The 23,498-nt window shown below is 42.3% G+C and overlaps 1 protein-coding gene across 2 annotated transcripts in view; it reads left to right on the top strand.

Annotated features, from left to right (window-relative positions):
- Positions 1-23,203, top strand: part of racgap1 (Rac GTPase activating protein 1) — a 109,781-nt gene extending 86,578 nt beyond the window's left edge. For both annotated transcript variants that reach the window (XM_078431417.1, XM_078431421.1), the window contains 14 exons: positions 2,198-2,337; positions 4,111-4,180; positions 6,783-6,836; positions 8,405-8,470; positions 10,793-10,910; positions 11,997-12,136; positions 12,482-12,646; positions 13,104-13,199; positions 13,783-13,981; positions 14,909-15,014; positions 16,441-16,573; positions 17,168-17,294; positions 19,182-19,293; positions 21,142-23,203. In XM_078431417.1, the coding sequence (XP_078287543.1) occupies positions 2,198-2,337; positions 4,111-4,180; positions 6,783-6,836; positions 8,405-8,470; positions 10,793-10,910; positions 11,997-12,136; positions 12,482-12,646; positions 13,104-13,199; positions 13,783-13,981; positions 14,909-15,014; positions 16,441-16,573; positions 17,168-17,294; positions 19,182-19,293; positions 21,142-21,217 (1,602 nt within the window). In that variant the 3' untranslated portion in view covers positions 21,218-23,203. The remainder of the gene's footprint in view (positions 1-2,197; positions 2,338-4,110; positions 4,181-6,782; positions 6,837-8,404; positions 8,471-10,792; positions 10,911-11,996; positions 12,137-12,481; positions 12,647-13,103; positions 13,200-13,782; positions 13,982-14,908; positions 15,015-16,440; positions 16,574-17,167; positions 17,295-19,181; positions 19,294-21,141) is intronic.
- Positions 23,204-23,498: the final 295 nt, after the last annotated feature.

Here is a 23,498-nt window from a genome sequence, read left to right as displayed (position 1 = left end):
CACTTTTTCCAATGTGGGGCAAACTCAATTTTGGACTTGTTCCACATGCCTTGACAAGTTTTGTTCAAAGAATTCTTGTACGCTCTATAATTATATTTGAGCTATTTGCCCCACCACTTGGTGCCCAAGACAGCTATGGTGTTCCTCTGCTGCAGAGGGTTTCCTCTCTGTACCTAGTGGTTCTAGATGGTAGTCATTTTGCAACATCTGTCCAGCTTCTGATAAAGGTGTCACCTTGGAGCAATGCATGAAAAAAGTGGTGACCTCTTCAGGTGTACCATAAGAAAATAACTGCAGATGCTGGTACAAATCGAAGGTATTTATTCACAAAATGCTTGAGTAACTCAGCAGGTCAGGCAGCATCTCAGGAGAGAAGGAATGGGCGGCGTTTCGGGTCGAGACCCTTCTTCAGACTGATGTCAGGGGGGTGGGACAAAGGAAGGATATAGGTGGAGACAGGAAGATAGAGGGAGATCTGGGAAGGGGGAGGGAAGAGAGGGACAGAGGAACTATCTAAAGTTGGAGAAGTCGATGTTCATACCACTGGGCTGCAAGCTGCCCAGGCGAAATATGAGGTGCTGTTCCTCCAATTTCTGGTGGGCCTCACTATGGCACTGGAGGAGGCCCATGACAGAAAGGTCAGACTGGGAGGGGGAGTTGAAGTGCTCGGCCACCGGGAGATCAGTTTGTTTAACGCGGACCGAGCGCAGGTGTTGAGCGAAGCGATCGCCGAGCCTGCGTTTGGTTTTGCCGATGTAAATAAGTTGACATCTGGAGCAGCGGATACAATAGATGAGGTTGGAGGAGGTGCAGGTGAACTTCTGTCTCACCTGGAAAGACTGTTTGGGTCCTTGGATGGAGTTGAGGGGGGAGGTAAAGGGACAGGTGTTGCAGGGGAAAGTGCCCGGGATGGGGTGGTTTGGGTAGGAAGGGACGAGTGGACCAGGGAGTTACGGAGGGAATGGTCTCTGCGGAACGCAGAAAGGGGGGGGGGGGGGGTGGGAAGATGTGGCCAGTGGTGGGGTCTTCAGGAGTACCAGTCATTGACATGATGCTAGTGCTCAGGTGCCACCCGAACATCAATTTAAAGTAAGCCTTGCTTTTTATTCAATGTCATGGTTCTAATGTACTACAAACCATGCCACCTCATAAACTATGCAGTTGATCCTTCAATTCTGCAGAAGAGTGAATATAGATATTGTACTTTGCCACCACGTTGCTTCTGAGATATGCATTTGTGCTATGTGGCTCTGGCGGATATTCCAAACAGAATGTCACCAAAGGGGCACTGAAGCGCAAATGTCTTGATCGAAGTTTGTCTTTGCGTCCCAGGTGAGGAGGTGAGCACTCAAGCCTTGACGATGTTTGCACTGTGGGAAGAAGCCTTTGCTTTAATAAAACAAAACATGATTTGGGGATAGAGAAGTGCTTCATGGCCGATGGGACTTATTCTGTGCCATATGACTCTATGTAGGATTATCCTGATCTCATTTACTGCACCTCGATTTGCTGCTTGTAACATTGGACTTTTTTCTTGCTTGGCGCTAGTTTAGGACCTGGTATTGTGATCTGCCTGCACGTTTTGCCATTATGAATTGAGGTTACAATATTATTGTCAGTCAAGAGTGTTTTATCGTTAAATGTCCTGAAAAGGAACATTGAAATTCTTTCAATAAAAAGAAACCAAGTCCAAGAGCAATTATGGGTGGACATCAAATGCTGACCTTGTTTCCTGTGAATGAGGTTTTTGTTTAAAATCCTTTTACAGTTTAAAAAAAAAAAAACTCAAAATAAAAACCCTGGTAGTCATTTGCAAGGATTTTTCTCCTCACTTAGTCTCCTGCTTCACTAATATATTTATTTGCCAGCGATATGTAAATGAATGTCACACAAGACTCTTTGCTTTGTTGGCTTCCTCACGTGATGTAGTTTTTTGTTTTTTTTTCCCTGATGGCAGTGAACCCATAGCAGAAATCTTGGAGTAAACTGGTATCTTGCCCCTATGATTATTCTTCATGCACAAGTTTAAATAGTGTGAGCAATGGCAGATAGTTTTACTATTGTAGCCAAGTGCAATGTTGTCCTCACTGGCCTGTGTGCATGGAGAGAATAATCATAAGCTGTGACCACATTAAACTTTGATTTAATGAGCCAGCGGTTCTCTTCTATTTGTAGTAATTGCTTTCTTTCATTTAAGGAACGACAGATTCAGCTAATCCGAGAGCTCCTCATAACAGAAGGCTCGTCCAGCATTCAGTTAAATGAAGAACAGAAGTCTGCTCTTGCTTTTCTCAACCCCAAATGCTCAAATCCTAATGGATATGCATCCAACAGACGGTAGTACTTTTAAAATCACCAACAATTGTTTTCACTGTTGGTTTTAGGGTAAACCAGAATTGGGGAAATTATTGATGTGTATGTAAACTTTCTGTAAAAGGAGCACCATGTTTCCTGAAGTAATGGATGCCACCCAATGGCCACACCCTTTTCCTTTGACTGCTCAAGTAACTGAAGTTATAACGAGCACCCTACCTCCCCCACAGTTGAAACAGCTGCAGGCACCATTTAAATCCAGTCACGTTTACAAGCGGTCCACTCCCTGGAGGCTGTGTGGATTTCCCAGCCTGTGTGGATTTGAGATCAATTATTCACAACAGTACTCCAGCTTCGTTTTGAAGTTTTGTCTCTGGCAAATAGAACCACTCCAGGGTGCATTCAGATCCTCGTTGCAGTGGCACTAGTCACAATAGCCCAGGCAAGGTCCATACTTTGTGTTGACGTCTTAATATCAGCAGCGAAAACCATTTACTTGAGTTTAGTTTTGAAAGGCATACTCAAACCTATTTTCACTTCTGCTGACGTTGTCCTTCAGGTTTTGCTTATTTAATTGTTGCCATGGAGCACTCTGAGTTCATTTCGAGTGTTCAGGATTTGTCAAGTTGTCCTAGTCTAAAAGGTTTTTAATGTAAAGCAGGCAATCCACTCAAAAATACACCCATAGCAAAGCCATTATTGCGCAATTAGATATTTGTGCAAGTAATGTTTTTTTTGTTTAGTTTAGAAATACAGCGCGGAAACAGACCATTCAGCCCACCAAGTCTGCACCGACTGCACATTAACGCTATCCTACACACACTAGGGACAATTTACTCATACACTTGCACCAAGCCAATTAACCTACACACCTATGCGTCTTTGGAGTGTGGGAGGAAACCGAAGATCTCGGAGAAAACCCACGTGGTCACGGGGCGAACGTACAAACTCCGTACAGACAGCACCCGTAGTCGGGACAGAACCCAGGTCTCCACCGTGCAAGTGCTGTAAGGCAGCAGCTCTACCGCTGCGCCAATGTGGCCGCTTATGAATGGTTCAGAGTCTAATTGGAGTTTTAGATGAGACACTTGCAATCCAGAGTTGTTAGTGTTAATTTAGTTCATTAGTGCCCGTAATACATGCCTCTGAGTGTGTACATCGGTTCAATCCCCTTTCCTGATCTTGAACCTATTATCAAGGCTGTTACAAGGCTGAGGGAGTGCTGCATTGCTCAAGGTGCAATCTTGCACTGAAGGTTATTGTCTCCTGCGTTGGATATTGAATATTCCTTGGCTTTGTTTGGCAGGAAGACTTGATCAAAACAATATTTCCTCGTTGCCAGAATAAATTAACTGATTATTCATTCAAAGTTTGAGACTTTGCTGAGCGCAAATTAACTGCCGCAATTATCTGCAAAGCAACTGTGACTACATCTGAAGTGTTCTTGAAAGACACGATACTTTGCTTTGTCATTTGGCATAACTTTGGCCCTCGCTATGAGTTGGCACATCCTCTTACAATTAACGTATTCAATCCTAAAGATTCCTTGACTTAGATGAAAGCGCAAATAAAAGATCTTTTAGTCTGCTGAAAGCATCGACATTTATTTTGAGCCCAGTGGGAGACCAAAGTCTAACTGCTTTGTTTTTAATGGTTTAATTTGGGGTTAAAGGGTGGTGTTTGAAGTACTCTGGGGAGTGGGAATGTGCGGTTTCAAAGATCTTCCAGTGTGTGTATAATTGGGGTCAAATGTTTTGGGTATTGATGGTTACTATATATTTTTCCTATTTTTATTAGACTGTCCACAATTGATGAGTCTGGATCATTTCACTCTGACATTAGCTACGACAAGACTGATGACTCCTTGGTAATTCCTTTTATAATCATCTTGAAACTATGTTTGTGAGACTTTAATGTGAAATATCTGGCATTGCCTGTGAATCTGAAGTGATTTGGTGTTGTATTGTTCAGTTCTTATTTGCATTGCAAAATTATGAATTGTTGAATTATTCAAAACAAATTGCCAATGTATGCAAAAAGCTGCAGGAAGCGACCAGAATTTAGGCTGGCTCGAAGTTATAGGTAATTTCTGCAAGAATTTAAAAAAAACAAAAAACTGGTGGTGAAGTTCCTTTGAAGCACTGTACCGTGTAAAGAGCAGCTTATTTATTTTATGATTATTTGTGCAATGAGGAAATACTTTTACAACTAACGTCTGAACTTTAGTCTTTAGTTTTTGATATTCCACGCACCATCGGCTTATTAAAATTGATTGCAGCTAATTGCTTTTAATTTAAATCTTGAAACAAGATGAGTAAACGATTGAGGGCTATGATTAGTCCAATAGAGGGTAGTAGAGTGACCCAGTTCTCTGTGCGTTGGATTGCACTGTGTTAACATTGTCATTAGAATGAAAACATAATCATTAGAATGACACTGCATGTCGGCTCCAAGGTGCTGCACTGGCAGAATATGGAGTTTGTCTGCATTTCCACATTGAGTTATTTTCCAACATAAGTAGGCAACAAGCTCGTGCATGTCACTCTCCAGCAAGAGGAAGAAAATCAGAACAATCCATCTTTCCTTCCCTGAACCATTATCAACTGGCTAATAGATTAAGTTATGGCTCATATGTAGGAAAATAGCTGCAGATGCTGGTTCAAATTGAAGGTAGACACAAAATGCTGGAGTAACTCAGCGGGTCAGGCAGCATCTCGGGAGAGAAGGAATGGGTGACGTTTTGGGTCGAGACCCTTCTTCAGACTGATCTTTTGTAGATGTCGGTCACTAGTCTGTCTCCTGTGATGGAGATGGTGAGATCCAGAAACTGTAGGGAGATGTCGGAGATGGTCCAGGTATATTTAAGAGCAGGATGGAAATTAGTGGTGAAATTTATGAAGTTAGTGAGTTGTGCATGGGTACAAGAGGTAGCACCAATGCAGTCGTCAATGTAGCGGAGGTAGAGTTTGGGGATGGGGCCGGTGAACGCCTGGAACAGGGATTGTTCGACGTACCCTACAAAGAGGCAGGCGTAGCTAGGACCCATGCGAGTGCCCATAGCTACGCCTCGGATTTGGAGGAAGTGGGAGGAGTCAAAGGAGAAGTTGTTGAGGTTAAGAACCAGTTCTGCTAGGCGGAGGAGAGTATTGATAGATGGAGATTGGCTGGTTCTGCGGTCGAGGAAGAAACGGAGGGCTTCAAGACCATCCCGGTGTGGGATGGAGGTGTAGAGTGACTGGACATCCATGGTAAAGATGAGGGAGTGGGGGCCAGGAAACAGAAAGTTATTGAGGAGACGGGGAGCATGTGAGGTGTCTTGGACATAGGTGGGGAGGGATTTGACCGGGGGGGGGGGGGGGGGGGGGGGATAGGATGGAGTCGAGGTAGGTGGAAATTAATTTGGTGGGACATGAACAGGCAGAAACAATGGGTCTGCCAGGACAGTTCTGTTTGTGGATTTTAGGGAGAGGGTAAAATCGGGCCGTGCGGGGCTGGGGAACGATAAGGTTAGAGGCATTAAAGGGCAGAGCGCTGGAATTGGTGAGATTAGTGTTGGTGATTAAGGTCTGATGCTCGTCAGTGGGGGTCATGGTCCAAAGATAAGTAGGAGGAGGTGTCTAAGAGTCGTCGTCTGGCCTTAGTCCGATAGAGATCAGTGCGCCAGACTACCACGGCACCTGCCTTGTCAGTGGGTCACTAAGTCGGGGTTGCTGCAGAGTGAGTGGAGGGCAGTACGTTCAGGAGGGGAGAGGTTAGAGTAAGTCAGGGGAGTGGAACATTTGAGGCGGTTGATGTCACGCCGGCAGTTAGAAATGAAAAGGTCCAGTGATGGTAGATGGTCAGCCAGGGGAGTCCAAGAGATGGGGTTCCGCGGGAGAAGGGGTCATCACTGGGTGGTGAGGACTCCTTCTCATGGAAAAAAGCTCGGAGGCGGAGGCTACGGAAGAAGAGCTCCACATCGTAGCGGACCAGGAACTCGTTGAGGTGGGGGCGGGGGGGACAAAGGTGTGGCCTCTGCTGGGGACAGACCGTTTGGTATCTGAAAGGGAGAGGTCAGGGGGGATGGTGAACACCCAGCAAGTGTGGGGGTTGGGGTTAGATGAAGGCAGGCTGAAGTCTGAGGAAGTGTCTCGACCCGAAACGTCACCCATTCCTTCTCTCCTGAGATGCTGCCTGACCTGCTGAGTTACCCCAGCATTTTGTGTACACCTTCAAGTTATGGATGATGATACCCTATAGTTAGAGGATATAATTGCCTTAAATAAATGGATCTGCGATATCACACTTCAACTTGACCTTGTGGGAACACTGTTCTGGTGCTCTCAAGCTGGTCAGGTATCACTGATGGGCCATTTGCGATTTTAATAAAACGCAAGTTTGACGTTTGCATCTGAATTTAATGCATAAGTGAACCGTTCATCAATTTGTTTTGGGTTGACTGAGAATAAATTGTTCTTTTCTTAATGCAGGACTGGGATTCCTCCATTGTTAAGACTGTCAAGTTAAAGAAAAGGGAGAAGAGAGTAAGTTCCATACCTTCATTCTTCAAGTTATGCTTCAGCTCTGCGTACCTTTGTACAATCGGTAGGATTTGTAGTAGTCCATAAACAATAGACATGGGTGCATCAATGCAAGTAAAAGTCAGTCTAATTAATTTTTTGTTAAGAAACTAAGTCCCCATGTGCGCTCCTTCAGTCTGAGGCATAGAAACATAGAAAATTGGTGCAGGAGTAGGCCATTCGGCCCTTCGAGCCTGCACCGCCATTCAATATGATCATGGCTGATCATCCAACTCAGTATCCCGTACCTGCCTTCTCTCCATACCCCCTGATCCCTTTAGCCACAAGGGCCACATCTAACTCCCTCTTAAATATAGCCAATGAACTGACCTCAACTACCTTCTGTGGCAGAGAATTCCACAGATTCACCACTCTGTGTGAAAAAAAAGTTCTCATCTCGGTCCTAAAAGACTCCCCCCTTATCCTTAAACTGTGACCCCTTGTTCTGGACTTCCCCAACATCGGGAACAATCATCCTGCATCTAGCCTGTCCAACCCCTTAAGAATTTTGTAAGTTTCTATAAGATCCCCCCTCAATCTTCTAAATTCCAGTGAGTACAAGCCGAGTCTATCCAGTCTTTCTTCATATGAAAGTCCTGCCATCCCAGGAATCAATCTGGTGAACCTTCTCTGTACTCCCTCTATGGCAAGAATGTCTTTCCTCAGATTAGGAGACCAAAACTGTACGCAATACTCCAGGTGTGGTCTCACCAATGCCCTGTACAACTGCAGCAGAACCTCCCTGCTCCTATACTCAAATCCCTTTGCTATGAATGCCAACATACCATTCGCTTTCTTCACTGCCTGCTGCACCTGCATGCCTACTTTCAATGACTGGTGCACCACGACACCCAGGTCTCGTTGCATCTCCCCTTTTCCTAATCGGCCACCATTCAAATAATAGTCTGCTTTCCTGTTCTTGCCACCAAAGTGGATAACCTCACATTTATCCACATTATACTGCATCTGCCATGCATTTGCCCACTCACCTAACCTATCCAAGTCGCGTTGCAGCTACCTAGCATCCTCCTCACAGCTTCCTTCAAATAAATTTACTTCCTTCAAATAAATTAGGTTTCCCATGGCAAATAATGCAATTGTTGCTGTTTCTTCGGTAATGTGTATTATAAACACCTGTTGAAAATCATTTGTGTGAAATCAGGCTTGTGAAGCTCCTGTTTCGGGCAGTACAGGGTCATGTTATCTGTCCTGTTAAACCGAAAGAAAAAATATTTTCATTTCATGTGTTTTCTCTTCATTGTATGACAATATTTTGGTATAAACTGTTTTCCTCTTCAGTGAAGAATTTCTGGTTAATTCTGTAAATTGAGGCAATTTGTTTACATATAGATTAAAAACTCTATCTACTTAATTACATCCACTCGTGTCTGTCAAAAAAAAAAGCCATTTTAATTTGTGTAAAGAGATTTAAATGTAATATGCTATTGTAGAGTGCTGCAGTGTACCAGATAATTTGCTGGTTAATCAATCAATTGTGGCCATGTATAAAGAAACTTTGTACTACTTTCCAGCGTTCTTCCAGAGTTCTTGTTGATGTACAGCCTGCACCAGCTAAGCGGTCACGGTCAACTGAAAAGGTGGGCATTAGTAACCAACACCACATGGTGTAATTGTCTGCACCGATATAAAAGTTGTGCCACTACTTGATTTTTTTTTTTGGGGGGGGTGGGAAAAGAGAATTACTACGATGGGACACAGCAGGGATACAACAGGGGGCAAATGTCTACTTCAATCCTTGGAATGTCGCAGCAGTAGAGATGCTGCCTTAAACCGTCATAGGCCCGGGTTCAATCCTGTCTTCGGGTGCTGTCTGTATGGAGTTTATTTCACAAAATGCTGGAGTAACTCAGCAGGTCAGGCAGCATCTCGGGAGAGAAGGAATGGGTGACGTTTCGGGTCGAGACCCTTCCTCAGACTGATGTCGGGTGGGCGGGACAAAGGAAGGATATAGGTGGAGACAGGAAGATAGAGGGAGAACTGGGAAGGGGGAGGGGAAGAGAGGGACAGAGGAACTATCTAAAGTTGGAGAAGTCAGTGTTCATACCGCTGGGCTGCACGCTGCCCAAGCGAAATATGAGGTGCTGTTCCTCCAATTTCCAGTGGGCCTCACTATGGCACTGGAGGAGGCCCATGACAGAAAGGTCAGACTGGGAGTGGGAGGGGGAGTTGAAGTGCTCAGCCACCGGGAGATCAGGTTGGTTGAGGCGGACTGAGCGAAGGTGTTGAGCGAAACGATCGTCGAGCCTGCGTTTGGTTTCACCGATGTAAATAAGTTGACATTGAGAGCAGCAGATACAATAGATGAGGTTGGAGGAGGTGCAGGTGAACCTCTGTCTCGCCTGGAAAGTCTGTATGGAGTTTGTACGTTCTCCCTATGAACGAGTGGGTTTTCTCCGGGCGCTCTGCTTTCCTCCCATATTCCAAAGACGTGCAGGTTTGTAGGTCAATTGGCTTCTTCTGCACATTGTCCCTAGTGTGTGTAGGGTAGGGCAATTGCTAGCTAACTACACTAGCAAGTGTATGGGGCAAAGTGCCTGCTTCCACACTGTATCTCTAAACTAAACTTGGCTTGTCTGTAATAGAATAGCATGAAAAGCTTGATGTGGGGACAATATCCATTTATTTGAGATTCTCAAGTTCTTGTACAGATGTTTTGCAATTGCATTTAGATACAGCTGAATGAATTCAGTTATTAATGATGGGTGTGGGCTCTGCCTGCAAATGCTAACCATAACTGAAACATTTTGCTAATTCAATTGTGTTCATTTAAAGTGGTATACAAGTTTCTATCTTTTACCCAAAAAGCTTGAATTTCATGAATAGAGCATCTATTCTAAATTTTGCGATTGACCAAATTAAATGTTGCTATGACCACTTCAGGGTGTTAATTATATACAATATTAGTTTTGCTGAATAAATCATATCATATCATATCATATATCTACAGCCGGAAACAGGCCTTTTCGGCCCTCCAAGTCCGTGCCGCCCAGTGATCCCCGTACATTAACACTATCCTACACCCACTAGGGACAATTTTTACATTTACCCAGCCAATTAACCTACATACCTGTACGTCTTTGGAGTGTGGGAGGAAACCGAAGATCTCGGAGAAAACCCACGCAGGTCACGGGGAGAACGTACAAACTCCTTACAGTGCAGCACCCGTAGTCAGGATCGAACCTGTGTCTCCGGCGCTGCATTCGCTGTAAAGCAGCAACTCTACCGCTGCGCTAATTCGCCTAAAACTGGAGTGGTTTCATTTCTGGCTGGTCAATGATTGCTCATTTTTATTTGGATTGGCCATCAGAAATCAGATCCATAGGTAAAACAGCAGATCAACATGAGCATATCAACATGTTCTAAAATCCAGAAATTGCTGCATTTGAGGTTCTTTAATCTGCCATTAAGAAGTTGCTGGTCAGTGCCTAATCCCCCGTTCCAATTAATTTTTGTCTGAGCATTGCACGACTCTGAACTCCAAGCAAACCACCTTGTTTGTGAAAATCTTTATTTTTTCAAAGTGGCAATTATATTGCTCACTTTCACTGTAAAATTGCTTTTGCCGTTTTAGTTTTGGCCAATTAAAAAACTTTTTGAAAGGACAAATATTCAACTGGCTGCAATCAGAACGTGGCTATTTCTGTTTCTAGCTAACAAGCAGAGGATTTGAGCCTTGACTGCCCTGACAAGCTTTTTGGTCTGCCACTTGACTGAAACTAAATCTCACTCAAGTTCCTGAGACACTGTTAGAGGAGCGAATCCCAAAAGTTTACAGGGGAGAAAAAATCACTCCAATTTCCTATTCTGTTATGTGGGTGGGGAGAGAAGGACCGGGAATAAAGAAAGATGACATTTTGTAGGTAAAAATGTCAATATGGCGATTGTCTTGATCTTTTCAGGGAAATGACTCCATTGTGGCTAAAACGACTCTGACATTGCCTAATAATGGCGGACCAATTGAAGCAGTTGCCACAATCGAGACCGTGCCGTACTGGACAAGAAGTAGACGGCGAACAGGTAAATCCCACTGACAAAATACTTGTCGTTTTGGAAGGCAGTGTTCCTGATAACAATTGGTTCTAAGGGTTCATCTATCAGCAGTGGGTTTGCCCTGAGATTCATAGGTGTGTTTGTCATGGGTATTCTGAGAGCTGGATATTAGGCAAGGTGGGGGATTTCTATAATGGTGTCTTGGTCTTTTCTCCTGTCCCACCATAGCTACTGACCCTGTTCTCCCATCCCAAAAACAAACTGCCAGGTTATGGCTTGTGGAACTTCAGCCAAGTGGCTTCTTTTCTTTTCAGGGTGACTCTGGCTAGTGCAAAGCAGCAACTGAAGCAAGAGAGCTTTGTTTCGGCCCAATTCTCCTGACATCTGTGTGTCCTTTCAGTTGGAAGTCATGGTTGGGGACATGGTGATATGTGTATGCTTTAGATATTCCGCACGTTGCTTTGTCCCAATGAAAGCTCTTCACAGGCCAATTGTTAGACTTGGGTGCTTTCACTATCTCTCACTCGGCTAGTCATGTTTTTAATCAGTTGAACTGTTGGGGAAGCCCATATAATTAGCTTTAGCAACTGATTTTGTTTTAGTTGCGGGTAATTTTAAAATGTCGTTCCATAAATTTGCGCAGAAGCATGTCTCCTAATGGTACGGTTGCTGTGTAAATAAAATTCATCCCACTCAGTAGTTTTGTTTAATTTAATGGAGCCAGTTAGAAGATACAATAGCTGTGATCATTGCACTGCTTGCTTGTTTTGGCATCTACTTTTGGATGGTGGGGCATTCAGCTCTGTGGGCTTGACACACTCTAGAATCTACCCATTGAGGTGTAGTCGTCATGCTTGAGAAAGGGCAGAGTTTCCTCTGATTAATCGGTTGTTTGCTGTGTGAATTTGTACATAAATTTGGTGGCTGTTGCTTTGTTTGCTCAGCTGTCATCTGTCTCTTGCAGCACTCCCCACAGACCTGCATGGTTGCTGGTAATGTTGCTGTGCTCCTGCTTACAGTTATGTGGCGGGAACTGTAGAATAACTGGGACAATGTTGCTTTCCCTTTGAATGCAGATCCTCTGACTTTGTGTTTCCAATTTCTATCCTGCAGCAAATCTTAAGGCTCAAGATCTTGAAGCCATTTCAGACACTCCCTCGAGCACGCCATCAACCGTCAGCAGATATGATCACTGTAGTACACCTCAGACTGGCGGTGGTGGTTTGAGGACCCACGAGTTTGTCTCCAAGACGGTATTCCTAATTCTATTTTATTCGTTAATTTTTACTATTAATTGCAATATTTTAAAATTGAAGGATATTGTGAGATTTAAGGCTATAATCAAATCTTGAAGTGACTTAACTTCTTGGATGTGAGCAATGCTGCTTTCTAATCTCTTGAGGATCAGTATAAATAACACATTCTCCATTGTCACTGGCCTTTGTCCATGTTTCTCTGGAGAGACCATTTGAAGGTGTACATGGTCAGTTTTCCTCGGTGCAGCAATGCAGTTGAAATTGGCCTTGCATTTATACCCTGCTGCTATGATCTTAAACTTCGTATCCAGTGCCCTGTGCCAACCTGCTTTTTTTTTGTAGGTGATCAAGCCCGAGTCATGTGTCCCTTGTGGCAAAAGGATCAAGTTTGGGAAGTTGGCCTTGAAATGTCGAGACTGCAGAGTTGTATCTCACCCAGAGTGCAGAGATCGCTGCCCACTCCCCTGCATCCCAACCATGTCGGGAACGCCCGTAAGAATTGGAGAGGTAGGAGTTACGATCTAAACTTCAACAACAATGCTCCATTTGAAATCAAAATGTACAATAAGAGAAAAATAATGTAGAACCAATTTAGTCCTACTTATTCTCAAATGCACAGATGTCAACTATTTACAGTATATAAAGGTGTTTTAAATGGTCCATTGCGATAAAAGATGTCCATAGTTTACCAATTAAGATGTGTGTGTGTATTAAGATGTGTGTCTGAAGAAGGGTCTTGACCTGAAAAGTCACCCATTCCTTCTCTCCTGAGATGCTGCCTGACCTGCTGAGTTACTCCAGCATTTTGTGAATAAATAACTTCGATCTGCAGTTATTTTCTTACACTACACTGTGTATTTACAGTTCCTTTGACTCAAATGTACAAGTACTCTCAAATGTCCTATATTTTAATGTTCTAGTAGTTATTTTGGAATATTATTCATTGAAATTGTGTTGCTTCTAGGGAGTGTTGGCTGACTTCACCCCTCAAACCTCTCCCATGATACCTTCTATTGTGGTGCATTGTATCAATGAAATTGAACAGAGAGGCTTGTCTGAGGTAGGATTACGTTTTTGTAAATATTTCCTTATCGTTTCTCCTAACTGAATTTTCATACACTGGTATTACATTTTCTTAGCACTTGCATGCAATAGTTTTTCAAGCCTGATGAAATCAGATTTTATAGGGGTGAAACATTGATGGGCCCTTGCCACTCTGATTTATAGTGCACGGACAATTTTTTTGAGTCTGGTGGAACACTTCTGATCCACGGAGCTTTTTCAAAACAATTACTTTTTCACTTGCGTTGGTTGTGACCTTGTGCATAATTGGGTTGTGCTGGAAGTACAAGCTCGTGGACGTTTGTAATGGACTACCATCTTAAGGGACACTTGGCTTGAACGATCAACAATTGGTACCTTTCAAAACTACCACCTGCATCATCAATAGGGTTTATGGGATACCAGGGTTCCTGGCTCCATTTTGATACCATTGGCATTCTGTTAACCTTTAGTGCTAATGGAGCCATTTGTCAATGCAATGCACCCTTTGAAAAGCACGTTGAAGATTTCCAAGTTAATTTTAAGTTTGAAGCATTGGTTGGGTTTCAATGTATTGTACAAGTAACTCTTGTCTCCTTTAGACTGGTCTGTACAGAATCTCTGGATGTGACCGCACCGTGAAAGAACTGAAGGAGAAGTACCTGAAAGGAAAGAATTTGCCTCTGCTCAGTAAAGTGGATGACATCCATGCCATCTGTGGGCTTCTGAAGGACTTCCTAAGGAATTTGAAGGAACCTCTTGTCACTTTCAAACTGTATTCGACATTTGTGAGGGCCGCAGGTTTGTAGGTCTTTCGTTATAATGCCGATCATTGAGAAATGAACAGCATCAGTCATTTCAAAGAAATGGAACTTCTCTTTCAACCAAGTTCTTAGGTTTGAAGTTGAGTGAATGCTGCCAGATCTCGATTACAGTGAATTAATATGACTGCAATTAATCTTCACCTCTTTTCAGTTAGCATAGGGATAGCCAACCAAGGCAAATTCTTGATATTGCTGGGAAGCATCTGTATGTGTTGATATTCTGACTGGCTGTGGTGCGTCCTGTGGTTGGATCCGGCTCGGATAGCTTGCTTGCATTTTAGAAACAGCCTTTTGCCAAACTACCCAAAGTCTAGCTCCTGCTTCTGTTCAAACCCCAGAGAGGAGTTGGCATGACTGAGTGATGACTGGTTGGCATATCGTGGAAACTTGATGCGAATTAAAGTAAAGCTGGCATTCAAGTTCAAAAAAAGGCAGATTAGGCTGCTATTTACTTGATTTAAAGGCATGCTTTCATCCTAGTTTGCAATTTTTAACATTAGGTACAAAAGATATAGAATATCAATTCCTAAATGGAAAGCAGTTGTGTGTTTCGTTAAGCTCTTCCCGTTTTCCCTTGCTGTCTAAGCATTTATTTTAAAGATCTTCAAATCTGCTTTTAAATGCAAGCTTGCACGTTATATTTGGGGAGCCACGTGTTTATTTGGCCCACCTAAAATTGATCCTTTAATCCCAGATGGCGATGTGATGCATCATTTGTTCTGTTCCTTTGAAGAGGTGATGGGATGAAGCTGTGCAATGTAGACTGAAACTGCATGTGTTCGGTCTTGGGAGATGCATATGTAATTCACTTCTCCAGTAAGAGTTCAGCATTTCTGAGTGGTCTGTGGCCATGGGCATCGATGTTGTGTTCATTATTTCACCAATGTTGTGCCCCATTCTGCAGAAATCTCCGATGATGATAACAGCATTGCAGCCATGTACCAGACAATCAGTGAGCTGCCACAGCCCAATAGAGATACGATGGCATTTCTGGTCAATCACCTGCAGAGGTATGTTCAGGCTTGCTACCTGTTCGGAACATTGACTCTATTTCCCCCAGATCTTTGCAGTATCTGTCTTGGCCAGTGAGTGAGCCTCATGAACAAAACATTTGTAGAATACAGAATTGGATATGTCCAAATTCTCATTTTTGGCCATGTATGTTTTTTTCCTCGCCTTTTCTCTATTCCTCTCTTGCTGTCGCTTAGTCTTTGCAAGGAGTGAATGCAGCACTGAGAGTTTGGTGAAATAGTGATGCGTCGGAGGCCTCTATGTCCCGTGACGTTTTTCACCATCCCCTCTGCTTGTGAGAGGGTGTAGTTTGTAAGTGTTCTGATATCTTGCTTTCACTGGCTGAGTGTTAAAGTGGCAAATCTCCTGCCTGGATTAGAGGGTTTCAGCTACAGGGAGAGGCTGGAGAGACTTGGATTCTTTTCTCTGAAACATCAGAGGTTGAGGGGAGACTTGATAGAAATATATAAAGTTGTGAGAGGCATAGATAGGGTAGACAGTTAAACCTTTTTCCCAGAGTGGAAATGTCTAACATTTGAGGGCATAGCTATAAGGTGAGAGGGAAAGTTGAATGGAGATGTGTGGGTCAAGCTTTTCTAGAACACATTGCCAGGGTTGGCGGTGGAGGCCGATTCAATGGTGGCGTTTAAGAGACTTTTAGGTAGACACATGGAAGTGCAAGGATTAGAGGGATATGGATCATGCACAGGCAGATCACAGGAAATCAATTTAACGTGGCATCCTGCTCGGCACAGACATTGTAGGCTGAAGTGTAGGAAAAAAACTGCAGATGCTGGTTTAAATGGAAGGTAGACACAAAATGCTGGAGTAACTCAGCGAGTCAGGCAGCATCTCGGGAGAGAAAGAATGGGCGACGTTTCGGGTCGAGACCCTGTTGGGTCGAGACCCGAAACGTCACCCATTCTTTCTCTCCCGAGATGCTGCCTGACCCGCTGAGTTAGTCCAGTATTTTGTGTCTACCATTGTAGGCTGAAGGGTCTGTTGTGCTGTATTATTCTGTTCTAATTCTCCAACCTCTATAGTTTGATTTGGATATTTTATGCAGTCTATATTGAATCTTTTCTGTCTATTCGGATTTCTTGGAATGATGTTTTTTTAGATAAAGTTGTGCAGATTTGGACAGTTTCACTGCTTTGAAATAATGTGCTTGAAACATTTTTTTAATGCATTTATAACTTTTTTCATCAGAAATGTGTTGTCTGCATATTCAGAGCCTTTTATCCTGAGGTCCATTGTGCGTCATTTTAATTGAAGTTGTTTTTAAAAGTCAGCAGAAAACTTATCTTAATTAGTTGTATGTATCTCTTAACTGGCTAAGTGCCTCCAGACCTGTGTCGTGTTGTAAAGAAGCCAATTTTTGTTCACCTTTGATATGAAAATCCAAACTCCATTTTCTTCCTCTAGAGTAGCCAATAGTCCGCACTGCAAGATGGACATATCCAACCTGGCCAGGGTCTTTGGTCCTACAATTGTGGGGTTTTCCACACCTGATCCAGCTCCCATGTTGATGCTGCAGGAAACCAAGCAGCAACCAAAGGTACATAAATTATCGTGCTTTTTCAACAACGGTTCAGGAAGAGGGAAATAAAATGATTGTGCTTTTGAATTTGGTCTTGAACAAAGCGTGCAGGAGACAAAATCTGAAATTCTCTGCACTGCTAACTTTCCAACATTTTGCCATCACCGTTTCAGTGTGCACTCTCGGCACAAGGCTGATGACATTCTGGGTCGTCTTGTTGGAAATCCATCTAACGTTGCCACTTTGTGCATAGTGCCGCATGCAATATTCTTGGGAATGATGCTGGTTTTTGTAAAAATAAAATAAAAAATTGTTGTGAACATTGCCTTTTTGCTATGGGCTAATGGAATTACTCGAGCAAAATCTTTTGACCAGAATTTAATTTAGCAGTTTTATTGGTGCGATCGTTAATCATAGCCAAAAGGTTTGACAAAATGATCGCAAGTAGGCACTGTGAGTGCATCTCTTTTAGAACTTGGCCGATCAAAAGCATATTTAAAAATAAATAAATACTGGAGGCAACATCTGGTGGGGTGGGTGGGGGGGGGGGGAAGAATGAGAAAGACCACAATTCTAGTCAGGACCCTTGAAGATCCTTTTTTTTTTTGTTAGGTGGTTGAACGTTTGCTGTCTTTGCCAGTGGAATACTGGAACCAGTTTACAATGGTGGAGCAGGAGAACATGCATCCAAATCATATCATTGAAAATTCCAATGCTTACAGCACTCCTGAAGTAAAAGGTACCACTTAATGTTTATTCTGATAGAATGGATTTCTGCATTGTTTTATAGTGTGCATTTGAGTACATCTTTTAATGGTTGAAATAATTTGTGGGATGCTTAAATGATCTCGTGGCACTATACACCGACTGATCAAGTATCAATCTTGTACCATGATCAATCGGCTTGTTTGTGGAATTTTGTATGCATAATATCTGCTGTTCACCAATGTGGGGGTGGGGGTCTTCAAGTGTGATGTCTTCAAACCCTTGACTTGACATGTTGCTATCGTAATCTGCGTTTTCCATCTTGATAGGCAGCTGGTTGTGTTAGCAGTTTTATTATTTTCTGCCAAATTAAGTAACCATTAGTTGGTGAACTGATTTATTCTGTATTTGAGAGGAAATGTTCACATCGCTTGTCTCCTAAAGATGAGAAGGGATGTTCTAATTTTCGTCTGTAATGTGAATGGCCTCATTCTATTAGAAATTATTCATCCAATTCATTATGAGGCTGTCATTTAACAGCAGTTCTGGGGGTACCCACATGACAACTATGGCATAACTTGACTGAACTCGATTGGATTGGGCAGAGAGAGACAGGCTGAATGGACAGAAGTCGCAGCAGACATTTGACTGAGTGCAAAAACAATTAAGTTACATTGAAGCAAGGCAGACCACTTGCTGGCCTGGTGACTCAGCTGTGGTGAAACCAGAATATTGTACAATGCTAGTCGGCACACATTAGGAAAGGTATGAAAGTGAGAGAATGCAAAAGACATTTCCTGGACTTGTTCCATCGATGAGGGATTTCAGCTGTACGGTTAGACTGGAGAGACTCGGGGCAAGCAAGGTTGAGAGGAGATTTGATTGAAGTGAACAACCAAGCAAGCTCATCTCCTAGCTCGTGGAACTTGGAGTCAGCACTCCCTGTGCAACCGGATCCCTGGCTTCCTGATCAACAGACCACACTCAGCGAGAATAGGTGACAAATCATCCTCTATGATAGTTCTTGGTACTGATGCCCTGCAAGGGTGTGTTCTTAGCCCCCCTACAATGCTCATACACTCACGACTGTGGAGCCAAAACAAGTTTGCAGACGACACCATTGTGCTGGGCCGGATAATAAATAATGATGACACGCAGTACAGAAAAGAGGTTGATAACCTTGTAATCTGGTGCCAAGACAACAATCTCTCAATGTCAGCAAGACAAAGGAGACGGGGATTGATTTTTTTGAATCGTAGCAGTACACATACCCTGGTGTACATTGATGGTGCCGAAGTAGATGTTCAAAAGCTTCAAGTTACTTGGAATAAATATCACCAGCAATTTGTCCTGGACCAGCCACATTGAAGCTATGGCCAAGAAAGCACACCAACGCCTCTACTTAGAATACTTACGAAGTTCAGCATGTCCCCAACAACCCTCACCATCTTCTACAAATGCGCCGTAGAAGGCATTTTATCGGGATGCATCCCAGTCTGGTTTGGTAGTATCTGCCAAGTGGGTGGATTGAAAAGATCATTTCAAATGCACATTGACTCGCATCTTAATTTGCTGCCAAAAGTGTCTGATAGTAAAATTATATGTTTGCCTCATCATTTATTTCACATTTGATCTCAAATTTGCTTGCCTCTGGAATTGCTCCAGTAATGCACGGGAAGTGTGCAGGCACTGCAGATTTTCCAGACCAAGACTCTACTAAAGTACAGAGGATTAACCTGATGGAGCTGACCCATGGTATAGTGGTTGTCTGTGAGCAGATCCTGCTTTTAATGCAGACATGTGATATTAAATTTCCAGAGAGTAATAAAAGTAACTAACTTAAACTCATTCAAATTTCAGCCTATAGCTTTTACTTTGGGCCTGATCTTTGCATCTTCTAATTCATCTTTTACTTCCTTAGTGAGCATGCTTGGACCACTAACCACTCCTGAACACCAAATGATTGGCAAGACTCCCTCATCCAGCTCTTTATCAGCACGAGTGAAATCCAGTCTGACCAAGACCACTCCCAAGTAAGTTTCCACTCCTGTATTTTGGAGTCCATGGAGAAATGGTAATTGGAGCTTGGTATTTTCTTGTCATATAATATGCCTGCTTTGGGGCACTTCTTGGGCAAGGAATGGTTGGCTTGCACTCAAATGGCTCTGCCTGTGTTGCATCCAAGTGATTTGAGATGATCTTTATAGTGTTCTCCTTTGAATGTCTTGCATGTATTTGCACACAAGCTTCTTTCCTCTCCCTTGGCCTACCTTCCACTGCACATCTGAATTTTGCGGCATTGTTGACTTCCATTTGGTTATGTTCTGTAGTAACAGTTGGAATTGGCAATATTGCAAGACCAAGGCCACTTCTCCCTTCTGAACGATTTTTTAAAAAATCTGCACAACTCCATTTCAGGCTTTAAATATGGTATTTTCTGTTTAAAAAAATTGTTGGTTGGTCAATTGGTTCAAATACTGAATAATATATATCAAATCTTATAGTGTAATTACAATGATGGGTTGATCTGCTATCTCCTATTACCAAACACCAGCTCATTTTCTTCGCCACACCCTAAATAAGGTGTTGGAACGAAGATAAACCTGCTCACTGGCATGCAGGTAGATCATTGTCAACCCCCGTTGATATTGTTTTTGTTTCTTGATCACTTTTCCAAGTGAATCTTTGTTCCCTCGATGCATCCAATGAATTTGAGCACTGTCCCAGCAATTTATCTCCCAAAGCTAGAGATGAGCAAAGGATCCTTGATCTCTCTCCCAATAGACATTAGGTGTAGGAGGAGGCCATTCGGCCCTTCGAGCCAGCACCACCATTCAATGTGATCATGGCTGATCATTCTCAATCAGTACCCCTTCTCCCCATACCCCCTGACTCTGCTATCCTCAAGAGCTCTATCAAGCTCTCTTTTCAATGCATTCAGAGGATTGGCCTCCACTGCCTTCTGAGGCAGAGAATTCCACAGATTTACGACTCTCTGACTGAAAAGGTTTTTCCTCATCTCCGTTCTAAATGGCCTACCCCTTACTCTTAAACTGTGGCCCCTGGTTCTGGACTCCCCAAACATTGGGAACATGTTTCCTGCCTCTAACGTGTCCAACCCCTTAATAATCTTGTACGTTTCGATAAGATCACCTCTCATCCTTCTAAATTCCAGTGTATACAAGCCTAGTCGCTCCAGTCTTTCAACATACGACATTCCTGCCATTCCGGGAATTAACCTAGTAAACCTACGCTGCACGCCCTCAATAGCAAGAATGATATTTTAACGCCGCATTCAAAACAAAATCCATGTTCTGAATTGCTGTTTAAAACGTGTACGCAGTCCCCAGGTTATGGATTCTGTTCCTGAGAAATATCCATAAGCTCATTTCTCCGCAAGTTGGGAATGTCAGTTTTATGTGAAACTCTATCATATTGCTCTGCATGGGTGTGCCATCATTCTTTAATATCATTAAATAATCACCCAAACACATAATAAATGGAGTATGTAGTATCCAATCATTAATGAATTCATAGAATCCTTCTTGACTAGCTTGGAAAGTGCTTTAAAAGTGTATGGTAGAATTCACAAGAAGTTGGATATCTGCAAATGGCGCCTTTGCAACCCAGAGAGCCCTGTAGATCATTGGGGCCTGACCTGATGTTCTGAGCATGGCTCAATGGTTTCTTCCTAGCAGAAGTGACCAATGATTCAGTATACGTATGCAGTTTTGTAACAGTCCTGCTCTTTTAAGGGGATTAAAACTCTGATCTATAAAGGTCTGCGATTAGATTTCAAGGCTGTAAATGTTATTGGAAAAACCATAAACAGTTGCTAGGAAAGGTCCTTACCCATATTAATGCAATTCCATTTCTTGCAGGTTTGGAAGCAAAAGCAAAGCGTCAATCAACTTCAATCGAACTGGAACCTTTTTTGCATCTCCAATGTTGAAATAATTCTAAAGTAACCAAAAGCGCTCAGTCACGTTCCTAGGAACATCACTTTAACCAATTGTGTTAACTGCAGTTTTCATAATCTGCTGCATAATACAGCTATTCTAATACATTAGTTTATACTTTCCATATGATGTTGATAATGTATAGTTGGAAATCCTTTAAATGTTGTTGATGTAGTTAGCGTTGGTACTTTTTTTAAAAAGACTTTAAATGGACATGAAACTTGTGCAAACCGATGCTATGGGAGGAAATTAATTAAACGGTCAGAGTAAAAGCTTGTTTCTCAGTCCAAGGTTGTGGGAGCTGTTAAATGCACAACTAGATATTTGCAGGTAAATCAAAAGATTACTATAATCCCAAATTTTTGCTGCTGGCTGCGCATTTGTCTAGGTCTGCCAGAATTTTCTTTTCAGCTTGTGAAGATAATAAATAGAACCTTTTTTCAAAAGTGCTGCTTGTAGCTCAGAGTGCATACAAAATATCGTGAGTGCTTGCATTTTTAGCAGCTCTGAAGGTTAAAGGCATTTTGAGGGTAATTATGTGCAATTGCACACAGTTAGCTGTTCCTTGTCTTTGACTTGGGTTATGTCTTTCCTCTGTACCTTAGTGGGAGTGTACCACAAGGCAAACTGCCATTGAATTGAGTTTGTTACCTGCAGGCTTTCAATCTATTGCAGGCAAGCACTGACTTCTGGCAGTTTTTATCCATTTACAAAAACATCCTTGTTTTAAGTCTATTCGTTGTTACAAAGCTGTAGCTTTGAATCGGTAGCTGTCAAGCCAATTGAATCATCAGTGGCTACAGGTGCATGAGGTGCTAACAATTTGGATGTAACAATATATATTTTTGAACTATCAAAGGGGAGAAATGTCTCATAAATGCACTTTTACACCACTCTCAGTCTTGCTGGATCCAAAAGTCTTCAAATTTAAGATTACCCTACCATTTAACAGTAGTTGGCTTGCAAAACCTTTGATTTCTAATTGTATGATGCTATGTTTGATGTAGCAAATTTAATTCTCATTCATCCAAATACTTTCTAATCCATTAGTAACCAAAGGTTTTTGGTGAAGAAATTGTTTGTATCCATTATATATATATTCAGTCTGTGCTATAATGACTGTATGTATGTGAACATTCTAACATTGTCTCTATTGAAGTGCAGCATTTGTGCACAGAATTCTGTTTATCTTTATGACTTGAAATATACATTGATATACTTAAGTAATATGCAGCAATATACATCTGCAATATATTGTGCACCATTGTCAAACACATTTGCCTAGAATAGAATACTCTAACCAAAAGCCCTTTGGCTCATGTTATATATATGTCGAAATTCTAAACTAGATTATGGCGTAACATTAATGTCGATTTTATACAACATGTAAACATCTCATCTGTATTGCTTGTTTTAAATAGCTCTTATGGTTATTTGATATTAATTATAAAATGACCTGCACCAAAGATTTCTTGTCCACTTCAAATTTGCCCTGGCAGTGCAATCCTTTGTCAATAACCCATTTTTTGGAACTGTGCAAACTTTTGTCCTTTGCAAACTTTGAGAGTCACCCTGTTAAATAACTTTGTATTTGGCATGCTGCAAATGTTTTTGTTTGCATTTTCATTTTGCTTGCAACAGAAGCCATAGGATTCTGTGAAAGTGAAAAGGCTTTTGTCTTTGAAGTGCTCATAACCAATTGAGGATATCTGTGAGAGATTGTTGCAGCTTTATTGATTAATACAGTACTTCAAATTGAATGCCATCTTAAATAGTAAAATGCTTTGTAGGTCATTTTCATTGTGGTCCTGTGTAATGTATTCCCTGATGTTTCAAAAACTTTGGTTAAATAACTGCAGCGATGAACTCTTGCATTTGCTTTTATTTGTTCCATTTATTGTGGGATCACTTCATCCTAACTGGGATATATGTCTTCTCGTGTAAATGAACTAAATTCTGCCTGAAGTTCCTCTGCTTCAATAAATTGGAGCACTGACCAGTGCATTTTCACAATGGTATGTGTTATTTTGATTAAAAAAAAATAAATTGCTGGTGTATATATAGAATTTGAATGCTTGCTGGGAATTGTCAATATCCCAATGTTGAGTTGTGTGGAAATCCACTCTGCTGAACATGGGGTCTGGTCTGTCCTGCTCTAGAATCTGCATGTTATTCTGCCAAACTTCCAAATGCTGTTTTCTCCCCTTCCACCCACATCCCCTCCCTCCAGCTTTACATTTCACTCCTCTCATCTGATATTTTCTTGTCTCTCTTTCACC

The sequence above is a fragment of the Rhinoraja longicauda genome, chromosome 42, assembly GCF_053455715.1.
Source record: "Rhinoraja longicauda isolate Sanriku21f chromosome 42, sRhiLon1.1, whole genome shotgun sequence".
NCBI classification, from domain to species: domain Eukaryota; kingdom Metazoa; phylum Chordata; class Chondrichthyes; order Rajiformes; family Arhynchobatidae; genus Rhinoraja; species Rhinoraja longicauda.
The sequence above is the reverse complement of the archived record's forward strand: the minus strand, read 5'-3'. Positions and strand labels throughout refer to the sequence as shown.